This window comes from Guillardia theta, assembly GCF_000315625.1.
Source record: "Guillardia theta CCMP2712 unplaced genomic scaffold GUITHscaffold_15, whole genome shotgun sequence".
Lineage (NCBI taxonomy): Eukaryota > Cryptophyceae > Pyrenomonadales > Geminigeraceae > Guillardia > Guillardia theta.
In genome coordinates this window covers 832,325-859,937 of record NW_005434659.1, presented here as the reverse complement: position 1 = coordinate 859,937, position 27,613 = coordinate 832,325, and the positions used below count along the sequence as shown (strand labels likewise).

General features: G+C 51.7%; 6 protein-coding genes across 6 annotated transcripts; 3 read left to right on the top strand and 3 right to left on the bottom strand.

Moving 5' to 3' along the window:
- Positions 1–123: 123 nt before the first annotated feature.
- Positions 124–1,547, bottom strand: GUITHDRAFT_135474 (hypothetical protein; the record flags this gene model as incomplete). The annotated part of the gene is made up of 3 exons (XM_005837251.1): positions 124–165; positions 256–1,194; positions 1,458–1,547. 3 exons carry the CDS (start codon positions 1,545–1,547, stop codon positions 124–126), a joined length of 1,071 nt encoding a protein of 356 aa, XP_005837308.1.
- Positions 1,548–3,387: 1,840 nt separating this feature from the next.
- GUITHDRAFT_104137 (hypothetical protein) lies at positions 3,388–7,079 on the top strand (the record flags this gene model as incomplete). The annotated part of the gene is made up of 17 exons (XM_005837250.1): positions 3,388–3,450; positions 3,506–3,565; positions 3,615–3,767; positions 3,912–4,034; positions 4,212–4,329; positions 4,648–4,733; positions 4,895–4,953; positions 5,089–5,158; positions 5,428–5,558; positions 5,716–5,869; positions 6,134–6,205; positions 6,310–6,363; positions 6,523–6,554; positions 6,599–6,710; positions 6,757–6,803; positions 6,960–7,001; positions 7,046–7,079. 17 exons carry the CDS (start codon positions 3,388–3,390, stop codon positions 7,077–7,079), a joined length of 1,410 nt encoding a protein of 469 aa, XP_005837307.1.
- An 817-nt stretch (positions 7,080–7,896) lies between these two features.
- GUITHDRAFT_151280 (hypothetical protein) lies at positions 7,897–9,266 on the bottom strand. Its single transcript, XM_005837249.1, has one exon. It carries the CDS (start codon positions 9,155–9,157, stop codon positions 8,276–8,278), a length of 882 nt encoding a protein of 293 aa, XP_005837306.1. The 5' UTR covers positions 9,158–9,266; the 3' UTR covers positions 7,897–8,275.
- Positions 9,267–10,449: 1,183 nt separating this feature from the next.
- sRRM1 (RNA recognition motif 1) lies at positions 10,450–11,390 on the top strand. Its single transcript, XM_005837248.1, has 4 exons — positions 10,450–10,627; positions 10,705–10,885; positions 10,931–11,038; positions 11,086–11,390. Exons 1-4 carry the CDS (start codon positions 10,464–10,466, stop codon positions 11,230–11,232), a joined length of 600 nt encoding a protein of 199 aa, XP_005837305.1. The 5' UTR covers positions 10,450–10,463; the 3' UTR covers positions 11,233–11,390.
- Positions 11,391–11,420: 30 nt separating this feature from the next.
- GUITHDRAFT_135471 (hypothetical protein) lies at positions 11,421–24,351 on the bottom strand (the record flags this gene model as incomplete). The annotated part of the gene is made up of 17 exons (XM_005837247.1): positions 11,421–11,519; positions 11,595–11,714; positions 11,807–13,807; positions 13,833–13,880; positions 13,939–17,451; positions 18,022–18,765; positions 19,450–20,196; positions 20,879–22,741; positions 22,797–22,949; positions 23,010–23,189; positions 23,235–23,339; positions 23,384–23,569; positions 23,619–23,768; positions 23,822–23,890; positions 23,926–24,050; positions 24,119–24,232; positions 24,285–24,351. 17 exons carry the CDS (start codon positions 24,349–24,351, stop codon positions 11,421–11,423), a joined length of 10,284 nt encoding a protein of 3,427 aa, XP_005837304.1.
- Positions 24,352–25,053: 702 nt separating this feature from the next.
- GUITHDRAFT_135470 (hypothetical protein) lies at positions 25,054–26,553 on the top strand (the record flags this gene model as incomplete). The annotated part of the gene is made up of 9 exons (XM_005837246.1): positions 25,054–25,212; positions 25,334–25,401; positions 25,479–25,546; positions 25,636–25,688; positions 25,745–25,870; positions 26,081–26,095; positions 26,161–26,212; positions 26,339–26,410; positions 26,432–26,553. 9 exons carry the CDS (start codon positions 25,054–25,056, stop codon positions 26,551–26,553), a joined length of 735 nt encoding a protein of 244 aa, XP_005837303.1.
- Between the last annotated feature and the right edge of the window lie 1,060 nt (positions 26,554–27,613).

The window sequence follows — 27,613 nt, the reverse complement described above, 5'->3', positions numbered from 1 at the left end:
GAAGAGAGCTTGCTCCTCCAGTTCTCCCCGAGATTTTCCTGTACGCAATCATCAACCCCCACCTCCGTCCTCCTCCTGCTTCCCTTCATACTCCTCTTCCTCCTGCTCCTCCTGCCCCCCTTCCTACTTCTCCTGCTCCTGCTCCTGCTCCTGCTCCTGCTCCTCCTGCTCCCCTCCTTATCCTCCTCCTCCTCCCCTCCTCCTCCTCCTCCTCCTCCTCATCATCATCATCATCATCATCATCATCATCATCACCTCCATCATCCTTAGCAGCTGATCCGCCGGCATCTGCTCCGCCTCCTCCCGCACCCGGTCGATCACCTGACGAAGAGGAGATTCCTTGGGTATCACGTGCTCGTCCTGTATGCTCAGCAGCTGCCCGAGTTTCAGCGCTGCTCCTCTCATGCGGCACAGCGCCAGTGTCAGGCGGTTGCTGTTCCCCTCGCTCAAGATCGCCCCTTTCAGTCCTCCCGCTGCCCCCATCCTCCCCCTTACCGCATTGTTAACTATCGCCCCCACCGTCCCGAGCGCCATGCCGATCCCTAGCCCCGCAAAGCTGCTTACTCGCTGGATCCTTCCGGTTGGCACGTGGCTCGACCTCCTCCTTTCCTGCCTCTCCGCCTCCCTACGCGCCTCCGCTGCTTTCGTGGTGCCAACGTTCTCGTGCGGGAGCTGCTGGTTCTTGGAGGAGGATACAGTCTCAACACTCGCCTCCTTCACCGTGTGCTCATCTAGAGGACTGCTGACCTTCCTCCTTCCCTCTCCTTCATCTTTGCTTTCTCGCTCCATCTCCGTCGATCGGGCACTCGCAGCCTCCTTACCCCCAGTCTCTCCCGCTACTTCAGCCCTATCCTTCTTCAGATTCCTCGCTTCTTCCTCCTGCAGATGTCTTTCGTCGGCCTTACTCCGATCCTGTTCGTCTGACTTCTTCTTCGTCTCCTCCACCCACGTCCCGTTCGAAGTCCTCTCCCTTACGTATGGATTCAGAGCATGCGAACTGAATGGAGCAAATTTGGACAAGAACTCCTTGTCCAGGTCTGCTGCTTTCGGCCATGATCTCCTTGCCCGATCTTTGGCGATTTCATTGTTTTCTTCCTCCTTCCAAGTGCCTCTCCTCCCTTGAGCCGCGGGAGGGGTGAAGGCCATAGTCGAAACTTGCATCTCGATCAATCTTGACGCTACCAACGCAGCTCCCTGAGACAGGATGCATGGTATCAGATGAAGTCATTCCTGCTCCGGGCTAGATCTGTTCCTCTGCTTCTCGCTTGCCCGATGACCATTGCTCTCGTAAAGCCGATCCTCATCCCTCCAGGACCCCTCACGAGCTTCTCACCCTCCCCTCCCTCCTTCTCTCCCTTCTTCTCCCTCTCTCATCCCCTCCCTCCCCTCCCTCCTTCTCCTGCCATCTTGCTACCCTCCCGCAACCCAGACCATCTTCATCGCCTCCTCCTCCTCACCTGCATCACCCGAATCGCGTCCTTCTCTCGCTGCATTGCCTGGGAGTCCTTAAAACCCCCGACACTCATCGCCCTCATTGTCCCGAACATCCAGGTCCGCCCCAGAGCCTTTTCCTGGGTCCGCCCCAAAAGTCTGCGACTTGATCTGGAGATTTCAAGAGGTGAACTGTAAGGATGAAATATTATTTAACAATTTCAAAAAAACGAGGAGAATTTCTGGAGAAGGCTTACAGGGTGTCGCCGGCTGTTAAAACATTGTAAGTCATCATTATAATTATTTATCTTGTATTAGTATTGGGTTTATATTCCGGAGCTCTCAAAATGTGTACAAAATATTTTTATATCTTTTGTCATCTTTTGTTGTTGGGTGTGGAGCACTCGACTGGGTTGGGAGCGAAGGAGCAGGGAGAGGAGGAGAAGAGAGCAGGGGGGAGGAGAAGAGAAGAGAGGAGTGGGCGGTGGATTGAGTAGATCGAGATGATCTAGCAGAAGCTCAGTCGAGAGAGGTCAAGGAGAGGAGAAGATCAAAGCAGACGCACATCGGAAGTTTGTGTTCGCGCTCAAACAAGTCGAGGCAAGAGAACTTTCGACCCATACACGCGGGAGGACCTGTAGCAGACACAATCTGTGGAAAATTAACATAAATTACTCCGCTCTCAAGGCATGCACAAGGATATTGTGCCAACGAGCGAGGGCATGGACACTTCTACCGGGTGTGCCATGGAAGACACAAGGAGCAATCTGTATGCGAACCTCGGAGAGCTGGGGTTAGGGTGCTCGCAAGAAGATATTTCACGCCTTTTCTCTAACCATGATGCCTTCTCGTTCCCTACCACGACTAGCAGAGTCGGGCCCGCAGGGGAAGACTCTTATGGACAGCAGCAGTTTCCTATAGCGAACATTGCATCGTCAATGGAGTACCAGCAGCCGGCTGAAGGCAGGGCGTCGACACCGGCGGTGCTCACATCAGATCAAAGCCAACCTCCGACATCGGGACAGGCCTCGTCCTCAGCATGGCACTCCCCGGCGATGCCGTCGCAGGCAGCAGCAGTAGCGCGAGGAGACCAGGGGTCAAGCTCCTCCCTGCCCCTAGCCGCAGGCTCTTCAACTTCCTTGTCCTCAGAGAGCTCCTCCTCCTCATCTTCACAAGACAAATGTAACCGAGCTGTACTCCTTTAGACCCGAATCCCACCCCCACCCCCCATCTGCTTCAGCCTGCCTTCCTCAACCCCTCCGTCTCCCTCCCTCGTCTTGTCCACCCCCCCCCCGTTCTGGTTCACCTTCTTCGTGATGACGTGATTCTCCTTGCTGTTGCAGCCAACAGGAACAAGACAAACCCCAGAGTTCTCAGCACAGTCAAAGATTCTTTCAACAGGTGACAAGTCTGTTGCCGGAGCCTCGCACCTCACTTGCTCTGTTTTTCTGATCTCAAGGTATTTGTTTGATGCTCCTTCATCTCACCGAAAACCGTCACACAAGTTGAATCGAAACCTTCCAATGAGTGAGAAGCTTTGCCGCGATGATTGTCGTGCTCATGCCTTGTCAAGATTTGGAGAACGTCGTTGTCAACCATGATGCGTCCAAGTCAAGAGCTCCGGCGTGCACGCGCTGCAGATCGAAGAAGCTCAAGTTTGTTTCCTCACTCCCTTTTTGGTTTTCCTCATCTAGCATGCAGATGTGACGAAGTGCGGCCATGCTCGTCTTGCGTGAAGAGAGGTTTCGGGTTGGAGTGCAGCAATGAGATGCCAGATTGTCTTCCAGGTTGACGATGATTGAGGGGGTGAAGATAAAGTTGCAGATCGTGGAGTTGACGATGATGATGATTATGATGATACAGATGATGATGATGATAATGATACAGATGATGATGACAATGATGATGATGATGATGATGATAATAATGATGATTTGTTGCGAAGTTTTGAAATCCATGTCAGACCTGTTTCCTTACGGTCAGAGACCCAACGACGGGGAGACGGAGGTTTTGTTGAAGGTCTGTCGCTCTTGCATGCGATAAAGACAAGCTCTGATGGCTTCTTGCGGTGCAGATTGCTCGCGTGTTTGTGCCGCAGATTATAACCAAGAAGAAGTTCGAGGTCATGAAGAAGGTAAAGAGCAGGAGGAAGAAGGTTCCGAGCTTGACGATCTGAGAAACAGCGGATCGTGGATATCTGTGCCGAGGCCGTTTCGAAGGATTCGGAGGAGAACGTGATTCGCAACAACGAAGTTTATCGCAGTTGCAACCTCGAGCTGGAAAAATGGGTCACCCCTGAACTGCCCCAGAATGTAAACTATCAAACTTTCCTGAAGGTGACCAGCCTCGATCTCCTCCTCCTCTCGATCTCCTCCTTACCTCCTCTCTGTCGGACTCGCCTTCTCTATACCTCGGTCTCCTCTTCTTCCTTCTCTGTTCTATCCTCCCCTGTCTCCTTCTCTCCTCTGACGTGCTTGAAGGCTCTTCCCTTGTACCTGCGGTCCCCTGGGAAGAAATGCGACCAGACAGCATCGGCCGTGGCTTTCATCCTGCAGATGATCTCATTCAGAGACTTCTGCGAGTTCATTCTGTTTGCCAACAAGGTGAAACAATATCAAACTCCTCTCTCCTCCCTTTTCCTCTCCTCTCCTTTTCATCGTTTTTCTTCTCCTCTCCTCCTCTTCCCTCTCCTTTCCTCTGCTTCTCTTCTCGTATCCCTCCTCTCCATCTCGCTCCCCCTTCCGTCTTGCCAACTTCTCTGCTCACCGATAGTCGGGCAGGAGGTGAAGGGGATCCGGAGCTGCGCGTCTGAATTTCAGCCGATGGATCTCCAGCTTCCTCCTGAGTCGCAGGGTCTCATCTCGTCCCATCTCAACGAGGCGAACGAGGCTCTCAAGGGTAAGACCCTCCTCCTCCTCCTTCTCCTCCTCCTCCTCCTCATTCTCCTCCTCCTCCCTCGTGTCACAAGTCCTCCCTCCCTCCTCCTGTCTCAAGTCCTCCCTCCCTCCCTCCCTCCTTCCCTCCTCCTCTTATCGTTTGCTGCCTCCTTCCTCCTTCTTCTCTGTTCATCCCTCCCTCCCTCCCTCCCTCCCTTCCTCCCTCCCTCCCTGCCTGCCCATCCTCCTGTCTCCCTCTCCCTTTCCTCCTCTGCCGCTTCATATCCCTCCACTATCAACTCCCTCTCTCCTCACGGTAATTCGGCATTTCTTACGACAGGATTCGGTCAGAGGCCGTCAGGGCCGGGGTGGGTTGAGTTTGCCAAGAACAAGTCGATCCATGCTGAGAAGAAGATCACGACCAATGTGATGATGGAGAAGTGGAGGAGGACGTGGAAAGAGTTGGAGGCCGAGAAAACGGGGGAGAGGAAGGGAGGAGCAAGGGGAGGAGGGGAGGAGCAAGTATGGGAGGGGAGGAGGAGAGTAGAGGACGAGATTCTGATTTGCTTTCTTACCTGTGACTCTAGGACCTTCTGAAACAGAAGAATGAAATGTGGTTCCGCATTATGATGGAAGCAGAGCTGACGTACACCCGCTTCCCCTCCCCTCCCCTAACCTTCATCCGTTCCTCCTCCTCCTCCTCCTCCTCCTCTTGCCTCCTTTTCCCTCCTTTTCCTCCTGCTCTCCTTCCTCTTCTTCCTCCTTACCATTTTTCTTCCAGGTATGTGGAGTGTTGCGACATGTTTCACTTCGTTGGAGACAGAAGGCAGGAATGGGACACAAATTACCAGGTTTCGCAACTCCCTCCTGCCCACTCTCCTCCCCTTAGTTCCTCTTCCTCCTCGTCCCTTCATTATCATTCGAGGCAAAGCTCAAGTACTCGATCCTGTGGCAACTTCATTATCATTCTTCACTGCTCCTTCCTCTGCTTTTGTTTGCCTCTTTCCTCGTCCTCCTCCTGCTCTTCCTTCTTCTGCTCTCCTCTCCCCTAGCTTCTTCTGCTCCCCTCTCCCCTCTCTTCTCTCTCCTCCTCCTCTTCTCGCCTCTCAACAGCGAGCAGGGACATGAAATCATCTACCGCAACGAGCAGCGACCGGCCGACGACTTTGTGATGAAGTACGACGTGAACCTCGGACGCCTCATGCACTTGTTCAACATCCCCCGATCCTACACAATCCGCGTCATCCGCAGGTACAGGAGGAGCGGGAATGAAAGGTGGAGCAGGATGGAGGAAGTAGTGCGAGAGGGTTGCAGGGAAGGAGGTTGGGGGCGGGCGGGCAGAAAGAGAACGAGAGGAGCAGGAGCAGGAGCACGAGCGGGAGCGAGGTGGAGGTAACATCACGAGCAGGCACAACTTCCCCGCACAGAACATGTGCACGCAAGTGACGATCCCCTGGAACTTGGAGACGAACACCTACGACGAGAACAACAAAACCTTCAAACTCAAAGTCACCACCATCGGCCCCAGCCCGAGAAATCCTGAGAAGTCCATCATAATGGAGGTTTGTGACACTCCCCTTCCTCCTCACTCCCTTCTGACCTCGCTATTCCCCTCCCCTTCTTCCCGCCTCTCTCCTCCTTCCCTGCTTTCCCTCCCATCCTTGCTCCCCTTGGCCCCCTTTCCCTCCTTCCCTCCTCTCATCTGTCACTGCTCTTCGGTTCCCATTTCATCTCAATCCCCATTCTCTCTATCTCGCACTCCTCCCTTGCGTTCTTTCCTCCTCTCTCTCCCTCCCCCGCATGCTCGTTTTCTCACATGTCAGCAGACGGCCAAGGCAAATATTCGCTTTCTGCCCATCTGGATGCAGAAGATCATCTTGTCAACCATCACTCCCAAGGTGGAGGGAGGAGCTGGAGGGCTACTGGAGGGAGGAGCTAGTGTGGAGCTGAGGAGAGGTTGCGGGGAGATTGTTTTCTGTGTTGTGATCGAACTTCCGAGCAGATCATCGGAGGAATGATCATTCGATACATCCAGAAGATCAAGAAAAAGAACAAGGTCTTGGCTCTCCCTTCCTCTCCTCTCCTCCCCTCCCCTCGCTTTCGTATTCCTGCTCTCCTCTCCTCTGCTCTCCTGTACAAATCCCTGCCTCCCTGCCTCCCTGCCTCCTTCCCCTTCCTCTCTCTCGTATCTCCAGCTGTCTCATCGACGTGTCAGGTGGTTGATCTCAACACAGTCCAGGCAGAGAAGTGAAACCTCCAGTTCGACCATTCTCCTCCTCACTTGCTTGCAGCAAATCTTCAGCCTCGTTCCCCGGTAGCGCCTTGATGGGACTGGAGCAGGAGAAGCAGAACCAGGAGAGGATCCTCGCTCACAACATGAGCATGGCTCCCTTGATCTCTCAGGTCCGCTCTCTCGTCTCTCCTTCATCTCCCTCACGTCTGCATGCAGAGCAACGAAATGGGTTTCGCTGGGCTCATCCCAGGCACGAGTGCAGGGTAACTTCTTCTCCTGCTCCTGCTCCTGCTCCTGCTCCTGCTATTGCTCCTGCTCCTCCTGCCTCCCGCTCTTGCGCCTCCTACTCCTGATAACCACCATAACTACACTCCACCACTCCCTACCTCCTCGTCATCCCTCACGGTGAGGCTTCGCAGAGAGGAGCAGATCTTTCTCAACGGGTCGGAGCCGCAGACATGGTGAAGCTGCCATGTTCAACTCGATTGGAGCTGACAGCCAGCAGGGACCTGGACTGGCTCATGCCTGCCCCCGGATAACGAGGGGAAGGAGGAAGAGAGACTAGAGTGAAAATGATGTGATTGAAGCGTGTGACCATAGCTTCACTCTTGTTCGCGCGTTGATCTGTCAACATCATCGCTATCGGCAGGCTACCACCAGCTCGCGCTCCTCATTCACGCAACTGTTTATCACAACGCAGGAGAGTAGCAGTTGTGCTGCTCTTGCGACTTCCTTGACGATCGTGTTCACGGCGGTGTGTCTGCCTTAGAGCGCGTTGTTGCTCTCCAGCCACTCTCGCGCCTGCTCCTCGCTGAGCCCGTAGAAGGATGCGTATCGCGACACCTCCACCACAAGTCATTCTCTCACAACTTCCTCGACTGCCCTGACCTTCTCCTCTGGGGTAGCAGCCGAGCTCCAGTCGACAGCAGCTGAGGATTCAGATGGAGGAGCAGGAGCTGAGCTGTCAACAGAACCTCCAGGCTTGTCCCATGTAGTCTCTCCGGTAGCAGCGTTGTGGAAGTAAGACCTTGCGAAGCGTAAGGTGACGCTCCCAGCCATTTCCCTCCTCCTCACCGTCCACTAGCATCCTTGAACTCCTGCCAGCCTGCAGCTCCTCCTTCGCCGTACTCTGCTGAGCTTGTAAGCATTGGTGCACTTTGAACCGATCAAGACGAACCTGACAGCTGAGAAAGTGCATGGGAATCCCCCGAGGTCTGCATATTTGTGAGCCGCAAGAACCTTCGCTTTGGCACGATTGCCTGAGCGACAGCAGGGCCGTATGCAGACTGATACTGATAGTCCGTGCTTGGATAATCACAAGAATATCCTTCTTGGTTCATTCCGCCCTCCATCCTGTCCGGCAGATGAGTGAAGGTTAGGACCAAGGAAGCTATGGGTTACCTCGCACGCTTCACTTCTGGGTCTTCTACGATGTGATAATCGCTCGGATAGTTGTACATAGTCTCTGTGGTGTCGATGCCCTTCACAAAAAATGTGCTTCAGGGAACAAACAGAAGTTTCCTTCGCATCACCTTGTCTTTCAGCGCTTCTACAAGCTGCTCCTGGTATTTGTCTCGTTCTCCATCCTTGGACCTGCTCGACAGTCAACAACGAGACGACGTGCTCAGATCTAGAAGCTCACTTGGGGTTGGGATCATCGTAAGCCCAGCGAAGATTCAAGAGTTCGTCCAAGTCTAAAGTTTGGCAATGCATAGCCTCCTGCAAACAACGAGGTTCAGTACGACAGATGTGCTACAGATATCATGGGGACAACCAGCGCAAACTCTGCATTTGCACGATGGCGATAAGTGACGAACCCGATCGCCTTGTTTGGGATGATTCTCAGCTGCTCAATTTCTCCCCACTCAGAGAAGTGTCTGAGAAGCGACTTGTGGGCGGCGTCGGTCCCATGGAGGATCTTGAGGCCGCCTACGTAGAGAGTCCTGTTGTTCTTATTGAAGTTGCCTGTTCCTCGCATGTCATCGCGGTCTGAGTTATGTCTGTCTCTGCCAAATATGTCGTGCAGCATGTCAAGACGTTTGTCATCCTGCGGGGTAGGGATGCGGTGCAAGAAGGTACAATCTGCTCCGAGGGCGCAGCAGCCGCGAGCGAAGAATATGCAGCAGTACGCGCTCTCACCGAAGCGATCGTCCGCTTTCGTCCTTCCAGCATCACGCCTCACACAACATCGGTGCGGAGCAGCCGAGAGGTCCTTGTCGGGCTTCCATTGTTGGCCGCACCACTTGCCGTACCAGATGTTGTACTCGTTGCAGCCTTCAGGGGCTTGCAAGCTCTTGTTGGAGAACTCCTCGATCTGCTTCCTTGCTGGTCTTCGGCTATAATTTGCCATGGAGATCTTCAACATCTTGATGTGGTCTTCCCCTTCAGGCGTGGCTCTGTCATAGTCGGTGAAAATAGTCAGCGACGACTGCCCAGAGCCGTAGTAAGGACAGTCCCGAGAGACGTGTCCTGGTCTTGAGCATCTGTAGCAGATGGCATGAGGGTTGTCAAACTTGTAATCGTCTCCCGCATAGCCATAGTTGCTCAGGTCTTTGTGAGCTCTCTTCCTGCCCTCAGTAGGCAATCCTGCAAGGTTCTTGGGAGCCTGTACGGCCATATCGTGCTGATGAAGTCCTTGAGCGCCTCTTCTAGTCTAGATGAATGATTATCCCCTGTCACAAGTTTCAGAATGAGCTCATCTTTCAAACCTCCATCAGCGCGCATTGAAATAACAAATGCCCTTCCTCAAATCGATTCGCCAAGCGTAAGCTTCTTCCTGTCTCGCTTTGACGCAACGACCACCATGTCTTTCCTACATCTCCCTGTATCCTTCATATTTCCTTCTCTCACAGCATCCCACCATCACATATTGCTCCTCCCCTTCCTCTTTCCCCTCCCTCCCGCCTCCTTCCACTCCCGCATGCATGGAAGTCTGAGAAGAGCGGCAAACAAGACAAGTCATCTTCAACTTTTAGGTTAATTTTTGGAACATTTAACTTAAATGCGATTCTACATAGCTTATTCTAAGCTTATGCGATGCTATATAGCTTATTTTCAACTAAAATAGCATTAATATAGCGAGATTTAATTGATTTCCTGATTACTGAGACCAAATTAACAAACAATTAGTAAAATTAACTGCAGTTCACTTGTATTTAAGCAGAAAGCTGGTAATTCGTCACCCTACCCTACCACTACCCTACACAAAGAACAGGGTATAACAGACACACGTGAGTTGCGCCCACCCCACCGTACTCAAAAATTGTCACCACCCCTTCATTATACAGTCAACTACCCCTGATTTATCGAGGGTCCCTTCCCTACCCCTGCTGATTCCTTCCCCCTGCAACCCCGGCCCCTACGTACAACTCAAGGTCCTATACATGGGTCCTAGGGGGTCTAGTATCAGACTTTTATAAATATGTAGAGTATATATATATTTTAATAACGTTCTATAAATGTTTTTATTACATATAAGATTTTGAGAAACTATTTTTAGTATCATTTTGTCACAAAAATATTTATACTAAAACCTACTTCTACCACGATCGGTCGCTTCTGTTATGGCGGGGCGGAGTGTGGGACGGGCTACGATAAGGGGAGGGAGAGAGAGCGGGAGGAGGAGGAAATAAAGAGTTAGACTAGACAAGATGAGTCGCCATGCTGTTCAGCCTGTGAGAGGAGGCAGGGGCCAAGTTCGAGACTCAGCTCAAGCATACCCGAGCATCACAAACGGTCCCTGAGGAGATCTTGCGGGATCCGCAGATATCTGATGGAAAACGTGAGCAGACGGAGAGAGAGAATGCTAGGTTCCAGTAAGAGGCGAGAACATAAAGGGCATTGGTAATGATACCAATTCAAAACTGAAGATGCTCTGTTCATAACATCGTTTCTGATCCCGATTAATGCAGATTTCAAGCAGAATGAATACAATTTCCTGGAGTAGCCTTGTACTCCTTGTCGTGGCCTCGTTGGGCTCTCTTGAGGAGGTTAACTCAGACCGAGCTTGCCGCTCGATCTCCTCTCCTCTTCGTCTCAGAGGAGGATTCCGCGGAGACGACAACCAATATGATCAGGGTTACGGAAGGTGAGAGAGGGCTGCGGGTGAACGTGTGCTGCAATTGCCAGCTTTGCTCCAACTGCTTCTGATCATGCTTGCTGCAGAGACTACGGTGATCGGGGCGGGTACCGTGGAAGAGCACGCGGAAGAGGACGTGGAAGGGGAGCCCCACGTGGGCCCCCTGATGGTCCTATCGACCCCCTCAAACTGTTTGTGAGCGGGCTGTCCTGGGAAGTGGACGACCAGCAGCTGATGGAGGCGTTCCAGGAGTTCGGGAACTGTGAGGTAGAGAGCAGCAGAGGAGGCGGCAGAGATCTGATGACCTTGCAGGCTAAGGTGATGGTGGACAGATACTCTGGGAGGTCCCGAGGGTTCGGGTTTGTGACCTTCAGTGAGGAACACAGTGCGGCGAAGGCCATAGAAGAGATGAACGGAAGGGTAGAAGAGAGGAAAGAGAACTTCCTTGCTTGTGAACTTCCTTGCAGGAATTGCTGGGCAGACAGATCACAGTCACACACGCGCGGCAGAAGATCTACGAGCAGAATAGCCAATCCTTCGACGGACAAGGCGGCCAAGGGAACGCCGATGGACTGGCAGGAGAGGAAGAGCCCATGGAGAACGAAGAGTCTTGAGTCGCTTCAGCAGCAGCAGCAGCAGCAGCAGCAGCAAGTGAATAGGAATGTGTTATTCTGAAGAGCAGGAAGAAGAGGAAGCGATCGAGGTTCGGACGCGCGAGGGGTGCACAATCATTTTTCCACTTAAGGTTCACATCAAAGAATAATCAAACTCCAAACCCTTCCCTTGCTGATTCTTCACATCGTCAAGCAACCAGCTCGACCTCTTCGTCCTCTACCCCTCCCTTCCACGCGTCATGCATCGCGTACAAGATCAGCTGTACGTCTTCACGGCATGGAAACGGCTGCAAGAGAGAGTCAGCAAAGGGCTTTCTCTTCCTCTTCCCTCTCCCCTTCCCCGGTCCATCCTCCTCCCTCACCACTTTCTCCCAATCAGCATAGGCTGATGGATCTGCCTGGAGCCATACGCAGTCGCCCCTTGCCTCGATCCCCCCCAGGTCTCTCCAGGAGATACACCAAACCAGGGAGCAGCCACTCGCCTGCCAGATATTCAGGAACGCCTCCCCTCCCTCCTGCCCCCTCCCTCCTGCCCCCTCCCTCCTGCCCCCTCCCTCCTACGTCTCTTCCTCACCTGCGCTGGCTTCACCGGCGCATTGATTCCCTTCTCCCCCCACCCGTCCGACGCCGCCGGCTGCCGCCGTGCGTAGAGGCAGTGCTTGTCGGTGAAGAAGAGGACACCGTCGTCGAGGACGATGTGACTGCGGTACATGTCGCTCTGCAGGTCGCCATGCAAGGAGAGATCGGAGCGAGTGTCTCCGATCAGGCGGTGGAAGAGCTCGATGTGCGGGAGAGGAGCCGCGTTGAGTGAGCGCAGGACGCGGTCGTAGTTGAGGAGCCTTGGCTCCCGCATCCTCCCTACCGTCACTTTCCCAAGGGGGTTCGTCTGGTTTCTGAGCCCCTCGCTCGTGTTGGCGATCAGGTCCAGCAGCCCTGAGGTTGGCTTGCAGATGAGGCCTGCGACCCCATGCACCATCCCCTGCATCATCCCCTTCATCCCAGCCCTGTTGTACCCCTCCACAGGCTTGTTCATGAACCCCGAGATCCCGCTCCCCACGCTCCTCGCAAGATGAGAGGTTCCCTGCTTGAACCCGACCTTGTAGTCTTCCGGTCTGCCCCTGTAGTCCTTCTGCTCCTCCCGCTCCCTGATGAAGTCCTTATCAAGAGCGACGGAGGCGAGCCCTCTGCTGACGGAGGAGGAGACCTTGCTGAGCGTGTTGGAGAACCCGTGCCCTACGTGCTGCACCAGCACCTTCGTCCCGTCCTTGAACGACTGCTGGTCGCCATTCCGCAGCCCACTGATCCCCGTCCGGAACGCCTTGAACCCTGTCCCCAAGTTCCTCATCAACCCGACGGGATTCCCGAGGACCTCGACGGACCCAAGGATGCGGTACAGCTGCCGCACGCACTCCTTCTGGTAGTGCTCCCGGAGGACGTTGAGGAGGGACCGCGGGTCCATAAAGGCATGATGGATCGACAGGTCGTTGAGGGTCAGCGGCGCGTTGTCGACCGATGCTGCGAGCCATGACAGCCGTTGAGCGACCTCGTTGGCATTCTTGAAGTCGCCTTCCCCGAGATCGCGGCGGGCGAAGCTGAAGTTGACGTTGACAGCTGGGAGAGCGAAGGACTGCACGTAGATCTTGTTGGAGGAGTTCGGGGAGAAGAGAGCATTCTCGTCTATAACCTGGACGTCTCCTCTCGACACTTGAAGGAGTTCCATGCAAGACAAGTAGTAGAGGTACACCAGCATCACTATTCTCCCCTCCAGGTTCAACTCCACGTCCTTGATCTCCGCTAGGACCGATTGGAACGTGAGGATCGTTGACTCGCCGTTGAGGTCCTGCACCATCTCTAGCTGCAAGAAAGGCTTGTCATCCCCCTTGATCGAGCTGTAGAGGACGACTGGGTGAGGAGTGCGCTGAAGCATGTTGTCGACCTGAAAGTCTTGCACGAGCAGGAGCAGGGACCTGTTCTTCTCAGTAAGCAGAAGCTTCTTCTCGTAGTTCAGCTGCACACACTGCAAGTGCATGCAAACGAGCTCTTGCGGGTGGAGGTCGACCATGGTCACGGAGACTCTGTTGAACTCAACTGACATCTGAAACTTGTTGCCCTCATCCGTCGAGCCCTCCGGCCCTTGCATGGCCTCCCGAGCAGCAACGGGAGACTCGACTCCCATCTCCGTGCGGCTCTCGAAGAAAGCTCTCAGCACCCTCGTAGGACCATCGGCTATCACGCTCAGCAAGACCTTCCTGTCGTTGATGAAGAAGAACTTGGTCTGCCCGATCTTGTCAAACTTGCAGAGGGCGCACGACGGCGTGTCTCCGGCTCCCGCCACCCTGACGGCAAGCACATGCTCCAGCAGCGGCTTGTCCCACGCGAAAGGGATCGACGAGTTGGGGGGCACCAGGTCGACGTGCTGGTCGTAGCCCTGCACAGCCTGATTGACAAGGAGGGCGAGGGAGGTCATGTTGCTGATCCTGTAGGGGGGGATGCTGGAAGACTCGGCCTGAAAGATGACGTGCAGCGTCTCACCGATGTTTCTGACCTCGATCTGCGTCCCCGTCAGCCCTCCTGCCTCCCACAGCACCAAGAGAGCTCACCCTGACGATGCACGAGGGCCACTCAGGTTCCTTGGACCTGAGACGAATCTGCAAGATAGGTCAGGGGAGGAGAAGACGTCGGGCTATCAAAGGCTCGTTCACTCACATGCGATTCACCCAAGGTGGAGATATCAAACGCTCCCGACCACTCATACGGCATGCTCGTAGTCTCAGTCCCTTCCACCTCAGCGACGATGCGGATGCAGAGCTCGTTGGGACAGTTTGCGTTGGGCCAGTGAAAGTTTGTCTTGTGGTCGGGGCGAACTATGTAGATGCCTTCGGTATCCATCTGTCGATAATGAACCGTCTGGTCTAACTTGTTCACGATGACGAACCGAGGACGGAACGTTAGGATTTCAGTCTTGAAGTGAGTCCCTTTCTTGGTCTGAGTTGTCAGAGACAATTGAAACAGGAAGTCAGAGCTCGGCCCTTCATTCCCGCCCCTCCCCTCGTTCCTTATCTCCACCATCCCGCTCGCTCCACCATCGTGGATGGGAATACCTTCGGACCAGCTGGAGCCTGCCACTTTAACATGGAGCAGCCTGCGCTTAGAGGCCGAGAACGAGAACATGAGCGAGGGGTAGTCCTCGGGCTTGAGACGCTCGCTCCCGATCGGACGCTCGACGAGGCCGTTGGACACAGTGTTCTTCTCCAGCTCCATCCTCTGGAACTCCTTCAGTCCGGGCATCATGAAGTCTACGGAGGCATCAGCCGAGGATCGAGCCAGCATCATCCCTTGCATGGAGTTCATGCCGGCGAACGAGAAGCCCGAAGGAAAGGAGGAGATGGCAGGATGCATGTTCACATTCGACAGCATGCGCGGAGTTGGCATGACTACATCCATATCCCCCGAGTTCAGATTCGGACTTCCCAGGCAGAAAGACAAGGGAAGGCCGGTCAGATTTCGGATCCAGTAGGGGCAGGAGAGCGTGATCCTCCTGTCTCGCCCGAAGTCAGAGGTGGCGTCTCGGATCACGAAGTTGCTGATGGAGACACACAATTTGAGCGAATCGTCCGCGTCATCCTTACAGTAGACTTCTCTGTGCAGCTCGACATCCTGATTCACCCGACGATCTGCCTGGATTCGTGCGTAGTTGCTCCACTTCATCCCCGGAAGTTTGATCGCAAAGAAGGCTGTCTCGGCGGGGGATACGTTGTGATGCTCTACTTTCTCGCCAGGTGCGATCGAGTTCTGAGACTTGGGAATCTTCTTTTGACCGTTGTCACCAACGCAGATGCCGTAGTTGATCGGCAGGGCCAACTCATTGCAGAGGGTGAGGATGGGAGTGAGAGTGATGTTGATGCGGAACATGTCAGGGCTGTTCATCCTCACCCACATGTAGAAGGAGTCTCTGGTGGATTCCGAAGAGTCTTCGGCATTGTACAACCAGATCCTCGGACACGCTTTGCCGTTGACGTCCCTCGGGGGTTTGCGGAGCTCAAGGGGAGAGCTCCACTTGTGTCGCTCGGTGGGTTGGATCCGGAGGCAGCAGTGAGCCACGAGCTGCACGGGGACCGAGAGGGACTGCTGGGGCGAGAGGTCGAGGATGCCTCCTTCCTGCGGTTGAGAGCCGTCGGGCTCGAAGAGGAGGCTGAAGGAGTGAGATGTCTTGTTGACCACGCGAACAGAGGAGACGAGGGAGATGTGCTTGGACCCCTCCACGAGCTTGATGTCGCAGATCACCCTGCAGTCGTTCCCCTCCTGGCGTATCGGCTTGAACACAAGGTTCTGCTTGCCCACTCGATCGATCCGGACCACACAAGGGTACCATCCTTCCCCGACGTTGAGCGAGATCCGCTGCGCCTTGGCAAGTCTCTTCCGTTGATTCCGCCGGGAGCTCTTGATGTCCATGGGGACGCAGGCTCCCGGAGCCACAACGATGCTCAGCTCGTTGCCCGGGTCATCGACCGTCGCACACTCAACTGCCACCCCGATGTCGTTCCTAACGTGGTAGGGGTGTAAGATGCTGATCCTCCCGGCCTCGTCATAAGTCTCTTCCATCGCCCCGTCGCTCTCAAGGTTGTCAAGGGCCCGTTGCAAAGTCTGGCGGTTGAGCGAGAGGCATTCCAAGAACCCCAGGGTGAGGTTGAACTCCCCTGGATCTGACGACCCAACTTTCAATGTGATCGAGTTGTTGGCCATCTCCCGTGAAAGGTTGAGGGGCCAGTACTCCAGGAACGGTTCCCACTCAGCGATCTCCATGTTGAAGTAGTCAATCTCAAGGCCGACGTTCACCTGCTGGTGCCAAACACTTCCTTTCACGTTGTTGGTCACAGCCACCGGCGACCCTCTCACCTCCAGCACAGGGATGTGCGACTCTGAAAAGCAGTCGTTGATGAAAGTGACGCAAATCTGAGGGCAGCAGAAGGTGAAGGCTGTCGTGGACTTGGAACGAAACAACATCTTCGCACTCTCTTTGCCCTTTGACAGATTCGACTGGCTGTCTAGAAGGCTCCATAGTTCTTTCCAGCCTCCGAACATCAGGTAAGCCAAGATCCAATCTTGGTATGAGAGCTGCGCCTCAACCGCCGACGAAATATCGACAGCGAGCAACTCGATGGAGTTTTCGTCGTCCTCTACATGTTTCAAGGCAATGTTCATGTCGAAAGGGTCGACAATCGACCTCATCGCCTGGCTCGTTACCTTCTCGGTTACAAACATTTCAATGTGCTCCAGATCGCAGCTCTGAAACTTCCAAGAATTATGGGAAGACATGCCCGTGAGGCGGATATCAGACTGCAACACAATTTTTGCAGCTCCCTGTTTAGATTTCTCATCAAGAAAAGAAATTCTTGGTTTATAGATCTCTATGTCTGTCTTCATTGTCTGTAGAGATGTCAGCCGGTCCTCCTCTTCCGTTGTGCTTGCGCTAGGAGAATGATGAAACTTCTTCTGAAATTGCGCGTAACATTCCAGGATGTCTCTGAAGTACAAGAATACTTCAGCTACCGCGCTCGGAGCCAACATCATCTCGGGACGAAACAATACGATTCGAAGCCTTGAATCACACCCCGGCTTCTCCTCCTGCCCGGAAAGATCCGAGTACTCAATCTTGAGTTGAGGATTGGATTCAATTTCCGTTTCGGGAACCAGCGAATCATTCTCGTGGTAATATCTCACCAGGGAGACTTTGTCCAGAATGTCGTTCCCTTCAAATGTCATTTCGAATTTCTGCACAGAACAACTCATCTTCCTTGACTCCCCGAGTGCCTCATAGTAAAACTTGGGTTGCTCTAGGGAAAAGAAAGTATGAGGCACATACTTGCCATCTCGCAAACTCCAAGTGAGCAGCTTCAACGCAGCGAAGGATAGGTTTACCATCAGCTCTTTCGATTGCAATCGATTGGAATCCCTACCAGCCGAAGAATTTCTCGACTTCTTTGTGGGAGACAAGACAATGGCTCTCTTTGGTGAAGAGAACGATGAGCCAAGAACCGAGAAGAACAAATGCAACTGAGACAACTCTACATGCGAGCAGACTTCTGACACATCGATCGCAACCTCAATCCTCTTGTCTGTTTGCCCTTTCCCGGCTGTCTTAACGCAACGATCAAGCTTTAACCCGACATTCACTTGGTCCATAAGATATTTCCCGCTTCCATCCTTTACGTCCATCCCCTGTAGATTCATAGCCTTGATGTTGACTGCTATGTGCTCCTCCTTCCTCTCCTCCCTCGTCTCAAAGCTGTTCTCTACCGTGATCTCCCCCAGGTCCGCAACAAGGTGCTGCTCCTCCTCCTCGCTCACCGGCAGTATCACCAGCGGATTCACAAGCTGGCACCGTACCTTCATCAGCCCAAGCCCTGCGCTGTGGTGCCCTGCTGCTCTCCTCGCTGACCGCGCCACCGCTGTCGCCGTCTTCCCCATGATGCTGTTGATCAGCGGCTCTGACGAGATGTACGCCTGCAGGTCCTCGATGAAGCCCCGCGTGTACACCAGCCGCGTCGACGACATCTCTACCTCGAGGCTCGAGTCGTATCCCGGATGCTCCTCCCCCGCCAGGTCGTACGTGCAGTACCGAAACTCCACCACCGACTTCGACGTGTCTCGCAGGCCCAGCTTCTCCTTGAAGTATAGCCCCTCCCGCCTCAGGTCCTCTACCACGAAGTTTCCCAGCTTCCCGCTGATCACTGACCCAGAAGGCCCGGACTGATACTCTCCCCCGGCTGCCGTCATCGCCATCTTCACCACGGTGTCCCCGGCCCTCAGAAGCGTCGCGCTCAGCAGTCTGATGGATGCCGTTGCTTTCACTACTTTCCTTCCCTTCTTGCTTGCTTCCCTGTCCTCCAGGCTCTGGTCTAGCTCCCTGCTGACCTCGCCTGCTTCGATCTTCGGTGATCCAGACGTATCGCGGCCTGACAACAAGCTCTTGCTGATATCTTGCATGGTATTGACATAGTTGAGGAGCATAGAGACAGTCTTATCGTTCCAGTTGAGGATGAGGTTCTGGAAATCTAGTCTCCATAGCACGTCATAGTCTGGTTTGTGTTGGCAGGAAGGTGAAAAGGAGGCGTACTGTATCCTTGCGAGTTCTCCACTTTGATTGTCACTTTCTCTTGAGGATAATAAAACTCGTTCCCCCTTCTCAATTTCTGTGATATCAGTGACATCCACCGAATTCACCTTAAAATCCATTTCTAAGTTATCAATATCTTTTTGAAAATTGCAAAGCATCTTTGTAATATTGCATCGGACCAAATCCGTCGATCCATGATCTCGACTGTGCATTCCAGCGCGTATAGACAAGCCTGCCATCTCAAATGTACCAATCAATCTTGACTGGTCGAAAGCTGGGGCTTGTATCGATTCTTGTTCGCCAGAGACATTCAACAAATCCACCTTCGCTGCATGGCGACGATTGAATTTCAAAATCCGACATATCGTCGTGAAATGATAGTCATGTAATACCAAGTTAGCTTCAGAGAACCAAACCTTAAAATTGTAAACAGAACGCACATTCGGAGCACGGACAACTTGCCTGCTGCAGTTAAAACTCATGTTGAAATGGTTAAGAATAGAGCGAGAGCTCTCTGACAAACTATCTTGCTGAATGTTCATAGCCTTGATGTTGACTGCTATGTGCTCCTCCTTCCTCTCCTCCCTCGTCTCAAAGCTGTTCTCTACCGTGATCTCCCCCAGGTCCGCAACAAGGTGCTGCTCCTCCTCCTCGCTCACCGGCAGTATCACCAGCGGATTCACAAGCTGGCACCGTACCTTCATCAGCCCAAGCCCTGCGCTGTGGTGCCCTGCTGCTCTCCTCGCTGACCGCGCCACCGCTGTCGCCGTCTTCCCCATGATGCTGTTGATCAGCGGCTCTGACGAGATGTACGCCTGCAGGTCCTCGATGAAGCCCCGCGTGTACACCAGCCGCGTCGACGACATCTCTACCTCGAGGCTCGAGTCGTATCCCGGATGCTCCTCCCCCGCCAGGTCGTACGTGCAGTACCGAAACTCCACCACCGACTTCGACGTGTCTCGCAGGCCCAGCTTCTCCTTGAAGTATAGCCCCTCCCGCCTCAGGTCCTCTACCACGAAGTTTCCCAGCTTCCCGCTGATCACTGACCCAGAAGGCCCGGACTGATACTCTCCCCCGGCTGCCGTCATCGCCATCTTCACCACTGTGTCCCCGGCCCTCAGAAGCGTCGCGCTCAGCAGTCTGATGGATGCCGTTGCTTTCACTACTTTCCTTCCCTTCTTGCTTGCTTCCCTGTCCTCCAGGCTCTGGTCTAGCTCCCTGCTGACCTCGCCTGCTTCGATCTTCGGTGATCCAGACGTATCGCGGCCTGACAACAAGCTCTTGCTGATATCTTGCATGGTATTGACATAGTTGAGGAGCATGGAGACAGTCTTGTCGTTCCAGTTGAGGATGAGGTTCTGGAAATCTAGTCTCCATAGCACGTCATATTCTTCTTTTTCTGGACAATCGCTGAGAAACTCTTTACGGTGAATTGTGGCTAAATGAGATGTATCTTCGTTGAGAGAATCAGCATTCAATATATCCTTGTTCCCCATAGCATCACTTTCTGTGATATCAGTGACATCCACCGAATTCACCTTAAAATCCATTTCTAAGTTATCAATATCTTTTTGAAAATTGCAAAGCATCTTTGTAATATTGCATCGGACCAAATCCGTCGATCCATGATCTCGACTGTGCATTCCAGCGCGTATAGACAAGCCTGCCATCTCAAATGTACCAATCAATCTTGACTGGTCGAAAGCTGGGGCTTGTATCGATTCTTGTTCGCCAGAGACATTCAACAAATCCACCTTCGCTGCATGGCGACGATTGAATTTCAAAATCCGACATATCGTCGTGAAATGATAGTCATGTAATACCAAGTTAGCTTCAGAGAACCAAACCTTAAAATTGTAAACAGAACGCACATTCGGAGCACGGACAACTTGCCTGCTGCAGTTAAAACTCATGTTGAAATGGTTAATACTTCCCGCTTCCATCCTTTACGTCCATCCCCTGTAGATTCATAGCCTTGATGTTGACTGCTATGTGCTCCTCCTTCCTCTCCTCCCTCGTCTCAAAGCTGTTCTCTACCGTGATCTCCCCCAGGTCCGCAACAAGGTGCTGCTCCTCCTCCTCGCTCACCGGCAGTATCACCAGCGGATTCACAAGCTGGCACCGTACCTTCATCAGCCCAAGCCCTGCGCTGTGGTGCCCTGCTGCTCTCCTCGCTGACCGCGCCACCGCTGTCGCCGTCTTCCCCATGATGCTGTTGATCAGCGGCTCTGACGAGATGTACGCCTGCAGGTCCTCGATGAAGCCCCGCGTGTACACCAGCCGCGTCGACGACATCTCTACCTCGAGGCTCGAGTCGTATCCCGGATGCTCCTCCCCCGCCAGGTCGTACGTGCAGTACCGAAACTCCACCACCGACTTCGACGTGTCTCGCAGGCCCAGCTTCTCCTTGAAGTATAGCCCCTCCCGCCTCAGGTCCTCTACCACGAAGTTTCCCAGCTTCCCGCTGATCACTGACCCAGACGGCCCGGACTGATACTCTCCTCCGGCTGCCGTCATCGCCATCTTCACCACGGTGTCCCCGGCCCTCAGAAGCGTCGCGCTCAGCAGTCTGATAGAGGCTGTGATTTTCAATGCCTGCTTCGGCTTATGAGGCTCATCAGTAGCTGGTTGAGGGTCATGCTGATTCTCTTCGGCTTCATAGAACAAGTCGTCATCAACAAGACTAGATTTCAAACGTGCCTGTCCTGCTCTTTGAGACCGATCCCGAAAAGCTCCAGTACAGAAATCTGTTAATATGCGGACGGTAGATTCATTCCAATTCATCGATAGAGATTTGAAATTGAAATCCCACCAAGCATCATATTGATAGTCATGGAATATCTCAGGCGCGATCCATCCTCGCTCAATGCACACAAATTCATCCTCCTCTTGTCCTGCCGTCTGCCTCTGAGAAGAGGCAAAAGAGAATTGGTTGATTTCGTCCTTGATCTCTAGATGCTGCATGAGCATCCGAAGAGAAGACTTGTATCCGTTATGGTATCTTGTGTTGAATCCTCGAAACAACACATGTGCACACACCTTTCGTTCGTGAGCAGAAGAATCGGAGGCCGATTCCAACAGATTCAGCTTCAGCTCATTCATGTCGAACGCAAATTCAAAGGACAATCCTGATGATTCAGGCTTGACTACCTTAATTGTCGAAGTTTCCTTGACCACATCTGTCGGTGGATAGTGAGACCTGACGACCTTGAAGAAAGCGTACCAGAAAGAGTTGTATTGTTCAGCTGTACAAAAGAGGTTTGCGCAGGGAAGGGTTCCCTTGACTATCTGTCTAGGAAGATCCTTCATGACTCTGATTGGTTCTGTGAGTTTGCACCAATCCCACGTGATTTGGAAGTCAAAATCTGTTGCTAACGTGATACCCTTCATTATCCAAGCTGTTCTATTATTTGCCAAGCAATGTAGCCAGATATTAATATCTTCTGCAAGACGAAATCGCGTGTTTTTCACGTCCAATACGTTTCGATCGAAAAATTCAAGTTTCTCATCGTCTCCACTAATCAGCACTGATTTCCAATCAAAGCTGTCAAGATCGAAAACTATTACTGGCTCTGAATCACTTTTATGATCCGCAGGAAACAAAATACAAGGTTTCAGAACAGAAATGTGCCATTGCATTCTCTTATCGAATCGAGTGCGGTCTTTCCACAGTTGTAATTGCCATTCGGAGCTATCGTCTTCATGATCTTGAACGATTTCCGCCGCTGAAGTTGGGAATCGATCCTCCTTGGGTACGATCCAGAAGTTGTAAACCCCCAAAACACACTCTACGCTATAGATAAGGTGCAAGCCATCAAGCGTGACAGCAATGTTTCCCCCATCCTTTGGTGAGTCACTTGTGGGAAGTGTATCCCAGTTCCATGTAAGGAGTGGTTTGGCTTCAGAATCATCGTCGCTAATCTCGTGGTTGCAAGAAGCTATCCGAGATAGCCCATCAATACTGTTCTGCCTATCCTGCATTTCAAAAGACAGCAAGGAGAAACCATACATGTACGTATCTCTCCGAATGTCATATTTTCCATCTAAAACATCAAACTGCATGTAGCACAATTCTTTCGGGTCTTCATTTGCAAGCCACCCTTTCTCGATGAGGGTCAGAGAGCCCATAGAGATCGAGAAGTCAATTCGAAATCGTGCATACTCTCTCGGGTAAGCATTTGTTTCGATTGCGTCATCCGAAGCATTCGAGAATTGAAGAGCTTCGTTGAGAATCTTCTTGCTCTCTTCGTCAAGTGAAGATTTATCCAGGTCCTGATCATAAGACGAAACCACGAAACTTCTCGCCCACTGACCCCAAGATTGTTGACTTCTCGCAGCCTTTTTGGCCTCTGTCACGGCTGCTTCATGTGCCTCGGACATTTGCTTTGCTGCCTGAAACAACAACAATACTATGTCAGTGGATTTGATTTTCAGCCACAAGTATCACCTGACGGAAACTTGCTATTGACTCAGCATTGAGGTGATTTTCGAAAGCCCGCAACGTCCGGCCTTCATCATTGCTGTCGTTCGATAGAAGCTGCGACAAATACGTGCAGGTGTACTGCTCTCCCAACTTTGTTGCGCACCGTCGATGATGAACCTGCGGGTAGGAGAACAAGTTAGAAAGAGATTGAAAAAGTTGAAAGACATCTCCAGCTACCTGATCACGAATCCTCCGAATCGCATATCGAAACCACTTTTTCGGATCCTTCAGGGGGGGTTCTCGAGGTCGCCAGTACCAATGCTCTATTCTACTTCTGTACATGTTGCATTCTTCTAGAATCTTGTAGATAATGATGTACTGCATCTTGAAAAAGCGCCATTCCAACTTATTCATTTCCTGAGAACAAATGAAAAGCCATGAAGATTAAATTTCGCGTATTACCAATCGAAAATGGAACTGCGGAGCCTTGAATTGATGGTTGTCATTGATGGTCAAGCGTACTACCAGATGTATTGGTTTGATGATCTGGAAATCTTCTAGATTTTTCTGTGACAAACATGAGATGCAATGATTGACAAGTCTCCTATCACCTCAGCTACAGCAGAGTCTCGTCGTTCGTCATCATGGGAGACCAGATGCATTTGCAAGTCCTTAATTTCAAGGACTTTTTCTGTTGCCGTGGTATCTTCAGAAGGCTGATTACCCTTTGATTCATTGTTGGAAGCTGACATCGCAACCAAACTGCCAAGGACGATTCCTAGCGTAAAGCATTTGTGCTGGAATTGGAAACGTTCAAAGGTGAAAGATCAAAAGTGACTTTCTTACCCCTTCCCTTGAAGCTCGTTTGTCGATGATATTTACCCTGAAATTGCTGATATGTATCTGCAAGTTGTCCCTCACTTTCTTTGCTAGTCGTGCTAGAAAGCTAGGAGCTTTTCTTTCTCCGTCCTCTTGTTTTTCATTGAGTGCATGGATCTGATGAAAGGAAACGTAAGATCACAACGCAGTACACACTCAATCTTCCTTACTTGAGACTCTTTCCAAATTCTGATGCGCTCGAAGTGAGATGCATAGTCATCTGAGCTCAGAGTGTCTCCCTGGACATAAGTGAGATGAAGGCAGAACATTGCACTTTTACAAAACTAGCCTGTTCGAGGGGTTCGAAGTTGATTTCAACATCTTTCAAGATGATGATGACAGGTTCGTTCCACCAAAATCGCAAAAAGTTCACAGAGAGTTCTAGATGCCCCACCTTGCCTGTTTTACCATCATTAAATTGTTCAAATAAGAGCTACAGTGAACTGAATTCAGCAAATCTCTCGTACCAGATGTGCGAAACGGAAGCTCGAGCCAAGCAAGAGCAGTTTCTTTGATGCTCAAATTCTCCAATTTTAATTTTCCTCCAAGTAGCTGAAGATTCAGCGAATCTTCAGTCACTCCTGAACAACAAACTTCAATCAAGCAACTCTCTGAAGGGAACAGGAAATCTACCATCCAAGTAGGTTCCAAGAAGATTCTTGAGTTGCAATGCCACATACTTTGTAACCTTAGCACTCATGGCGAGGTCTTGGTATATCAATGCAGGGATCCTATATCATTCGGGACTGAAGGAATCCCTCCGAGAAGTAGAGCTCATCTCGAACTTCCTGAAAGGGCAGGGCGTCAATCACAGGAAAGTGAATACAAATGGTGCGTGGTATTTGTTATGATCACGTGTGCCTTACATTCTCCATCTCAGATGTCAGCGACTTCATTCTCAGCTGCATAAGCTTGGTTCTGCTTCCTCCTATAATCTTCCTGCTGTAATCTGATTCATCAACTTCCTTTCTTTTTATGATCCAGCTCCCGCTCTCCCGCTCCTAATGCTGCTCCCGCTCCTGCTGCTTCTCCTGCTCCTACCCGCTGCTGCTGCTGCTGCTGCTGCTGCTGCTGCTGCCCCCGCTCCTGCTCCTACTGCTGCCCCCGCTCCTGCTCCTCCTCGTTCCCCCGCTCCTGCTCTGCTGCTTCCTCCGATTTCTGCACTCCCGCGGGAGTCTTGGGACATCTGCTGCCCAAAATTGTTGTGCCTGCTCGGATTTGATTCGATCAAAACCGTTTTGTACCCCATAATCTGCAGTGTCTAGTAGGGGTACTTTGACCCCTGGCAACATGATTTGAGTGTAAACTTCGAAAAACTATCAGGTATTTTTGACCAGTCTCCTCCCATCAAACATGGCGGGAACACAAGCTAGAACATGAGCGACTGTCAAGTCCTTCAAACATGCTGGGAGCCAAGGCACGAAGCCCAGGGCTGTGGGGAGGTCTACAAGAGCAGAGATCTGCAGATGATGGTCGTCAGCAAGAGGTGAATGCAGATTTTGATGGGGCCAGGAAAGAACTGTTGAAACAGATCCGATATGACATATCAGGTGCTGAAGAGGTAATGTTCTTGCTGACTTCGGCAGTATTGCGAATAAACTAAAGCCCAACACAGAAGCGCGCGATCCTAGCACGGAGAGTCTTTCATGATGTTTGCGAGGTCATCGAAGAATTATATCCAGATTTTGAATCTAACGCGAACTCTGTCGCCCAAACGAGCCCACACCCTTCTACAAGGTCTGCTTCACAGGTAAACAAAGAAAAGAGATGAGTCTTACACCTGAGCAGGAGAAATCAAGACTTTTTCGACTCAATATTACTCGACAGTCTCATTCTAGTGAAGGAACTACAGAAATGCCTCAATGAGCAACGTGAAATCACCCAGGAAGAGAAAGGTAGTCCCCCAACTGGAGTGCTTCGTATGCTTCTTTGCTCATCTTAAGTGTTTTGTATGCCCTTTGGTTCATCTTGATCGTCCATGCAGAGGTTTTCTTTTGGAAATCTAGATCAAAACAGCAAAAGCAGCAGAAAGAACAGGTCATACGGTTGCACTCGATTTACCACTTCCGTGTTTATGTCGATTTGATCTTCAGATGGTTCGACATCAAGTCGACAAGTTGAAAATGAAGCAGATTATCAGATTCCTTGGAGATCTCTCTAAGAAATCGAAGAAGAGGATTGCCAAGCGCGAAGTCATGTTCAGGGCTGCGTTTTTGGAGGTCATGCATGGGAAAAAAGTATTAAAGAAATGCTTCGATGCAGTCGTTTACAACCGGACAAAGAGTCTTGCGCGGCTGGGGTACAGCCTGTCGATGATTCTTCATGAAACTAACTCGATCTCAACCAAGGGTTATTCAAAGGCTTGAAAAGTTTTGCGTCCATCGTTTACAGTTCAACATGCTTCAAAAGTGGTACATTTTTGTCGTCAGGCAACGTTCGGCAAGGTAATTCTAATCATTCCTTATAACTTTCTCGGTATTAGATTCGTCCTCATGTGTTGATGGTGCAGTCATCGACACCATACATTCTGCAGACTCCTGAGAAAGAGCTGGATATCCAAGGTAACACTTGCTCAATTTTGATATCGCTGTAACGACCATCTGAAGATTTTCCATTCGTGGCGAGTCGAAAGTGTCAGGGTATCGATTTGAAGTCCAAATTTTGATATTCTGAATCAGTCGTTGCAGCCCGCTGCATGTCATGTCGTGCTAGACTGTTCTTGTCGATCACAAAGGGTCTGCATATGTCGCATTGCGAAGGTACCTCATTCTCTGTGGTAGTAATGCGCGTAACAAAGGATCCAGTCCGCTGTTCACATACAAAGAGTCTGGAGACGTGTAAGTGCAATACGCAAAGGCATGCAAGGGCTGCCTACTCCTTCATCTCAGCACATTCAAATTGAGAGGCGTGAATCGGATTCCCTGGTTTGAAGGAGGCGGGGAGACTCATATGCCTGACGTTTTCTGGAGGTTGAACGGAACACTCCTGTCGAGAAGTACGACGCTGACAGGCATGAGGCATCGTCACAGGTCCATAATGCATTCGCGGCTTGAAGCTGCTGAAGGAGTCGCTATGCAGGACTTGCCGGTCGAGAAGATTATCATAGAACAGAGCCCTGCCAAAGATCCCCCCACAAACTTCACAATCCTCTCGCCTGCATTCCATGCGTGGAGATATCATGTTCGATTCTATGAATGATGAATTCTTGAAATTATCATATATAAAACTTATGTTTTGTGTCGTTTAGCTAATATACATTCCTCAGGCTGTTGCCTGACGGGCCATCTGGTTCATTTTATTTTTGAAAATTTGAATACGGTCGGCTTTCAAACTTTGAAAGAAGTGGGCAGTGGAATAGTACCGGTTATTTTTAGTTGCTAACGTGGGGTACATATGTACAGAAAATGACTCATCCACCCACCGGGGCAAGGTAAAATGGCTTGGAAGGTGTGGACGGCAGGAGGAGCGGCGTTGGTAGTCATGGCGGCAGCGATTGGAATCCTCAGCACGCGATACGAACAGGATAGTATGGAGACGCAAGATGATGTGCTTCCGTCCTTGTTGGAATACACAAGAAGCAAGCTCAGAGCAGTGATGTTACATTTTCATGTGCTGATCAAAATCTGATTGATCTTACCTCAGACAAACTTCGATAAGTGTTGTTCGTGCTCGTCGGGAGGGAGTGTAAGCTCTTCCAACAACAAGCATGCTGGTGTAGTGAACGAAAAGCAGGGTGCACGAAGAAATCTTCTCCTCCCGTCGACTGAATCAGAGGTGCACCAATTCAATTCTCAAGCAACGGATCTCCAAATTGAGGACGATGAAAGGTGAAAGATTCACTGGAAATTGCATATGTTGATTCATGGACTGCTTTATCAGAGTACCTGTTATTGGGGCTAGTCCGTGGAGTGGGGACGAACGGACTCGCAGCATTTCGTGGACTGAAAATTTTTCGTTGGACC

Coding starts and splice junctions, on each gene's coding strand:
- GUITHDRAFT_151280 (XM_005837249.1), bottom strand. CDS start 9,157: ATGGCCGTACAGGCTCCCAAGAACCTTGCAGGATTGCCTACTGAGGGC.
- sRRM1 (XM_005837248.1), top strand. CDS start 10,464: ATGAATACAATTTCCTGGAGTAGCCTTGTACTCCTTGTCGTGGCCTCG. Junction 10,628..10,704: donor TATGATCAGGGTTACGGAAG/GTGAGAGAGGGC, acceptor TGCTTGCTGCAG/AGACTACGGTGATCGGGGCG. Junction 11,039..11,085: donor TAGAAGAGATGAACGGAAGG/GTAGAAGAGAGG, acceptor ACTTCCTTGCAG/GAATTGCTGGGCAGACAGAT.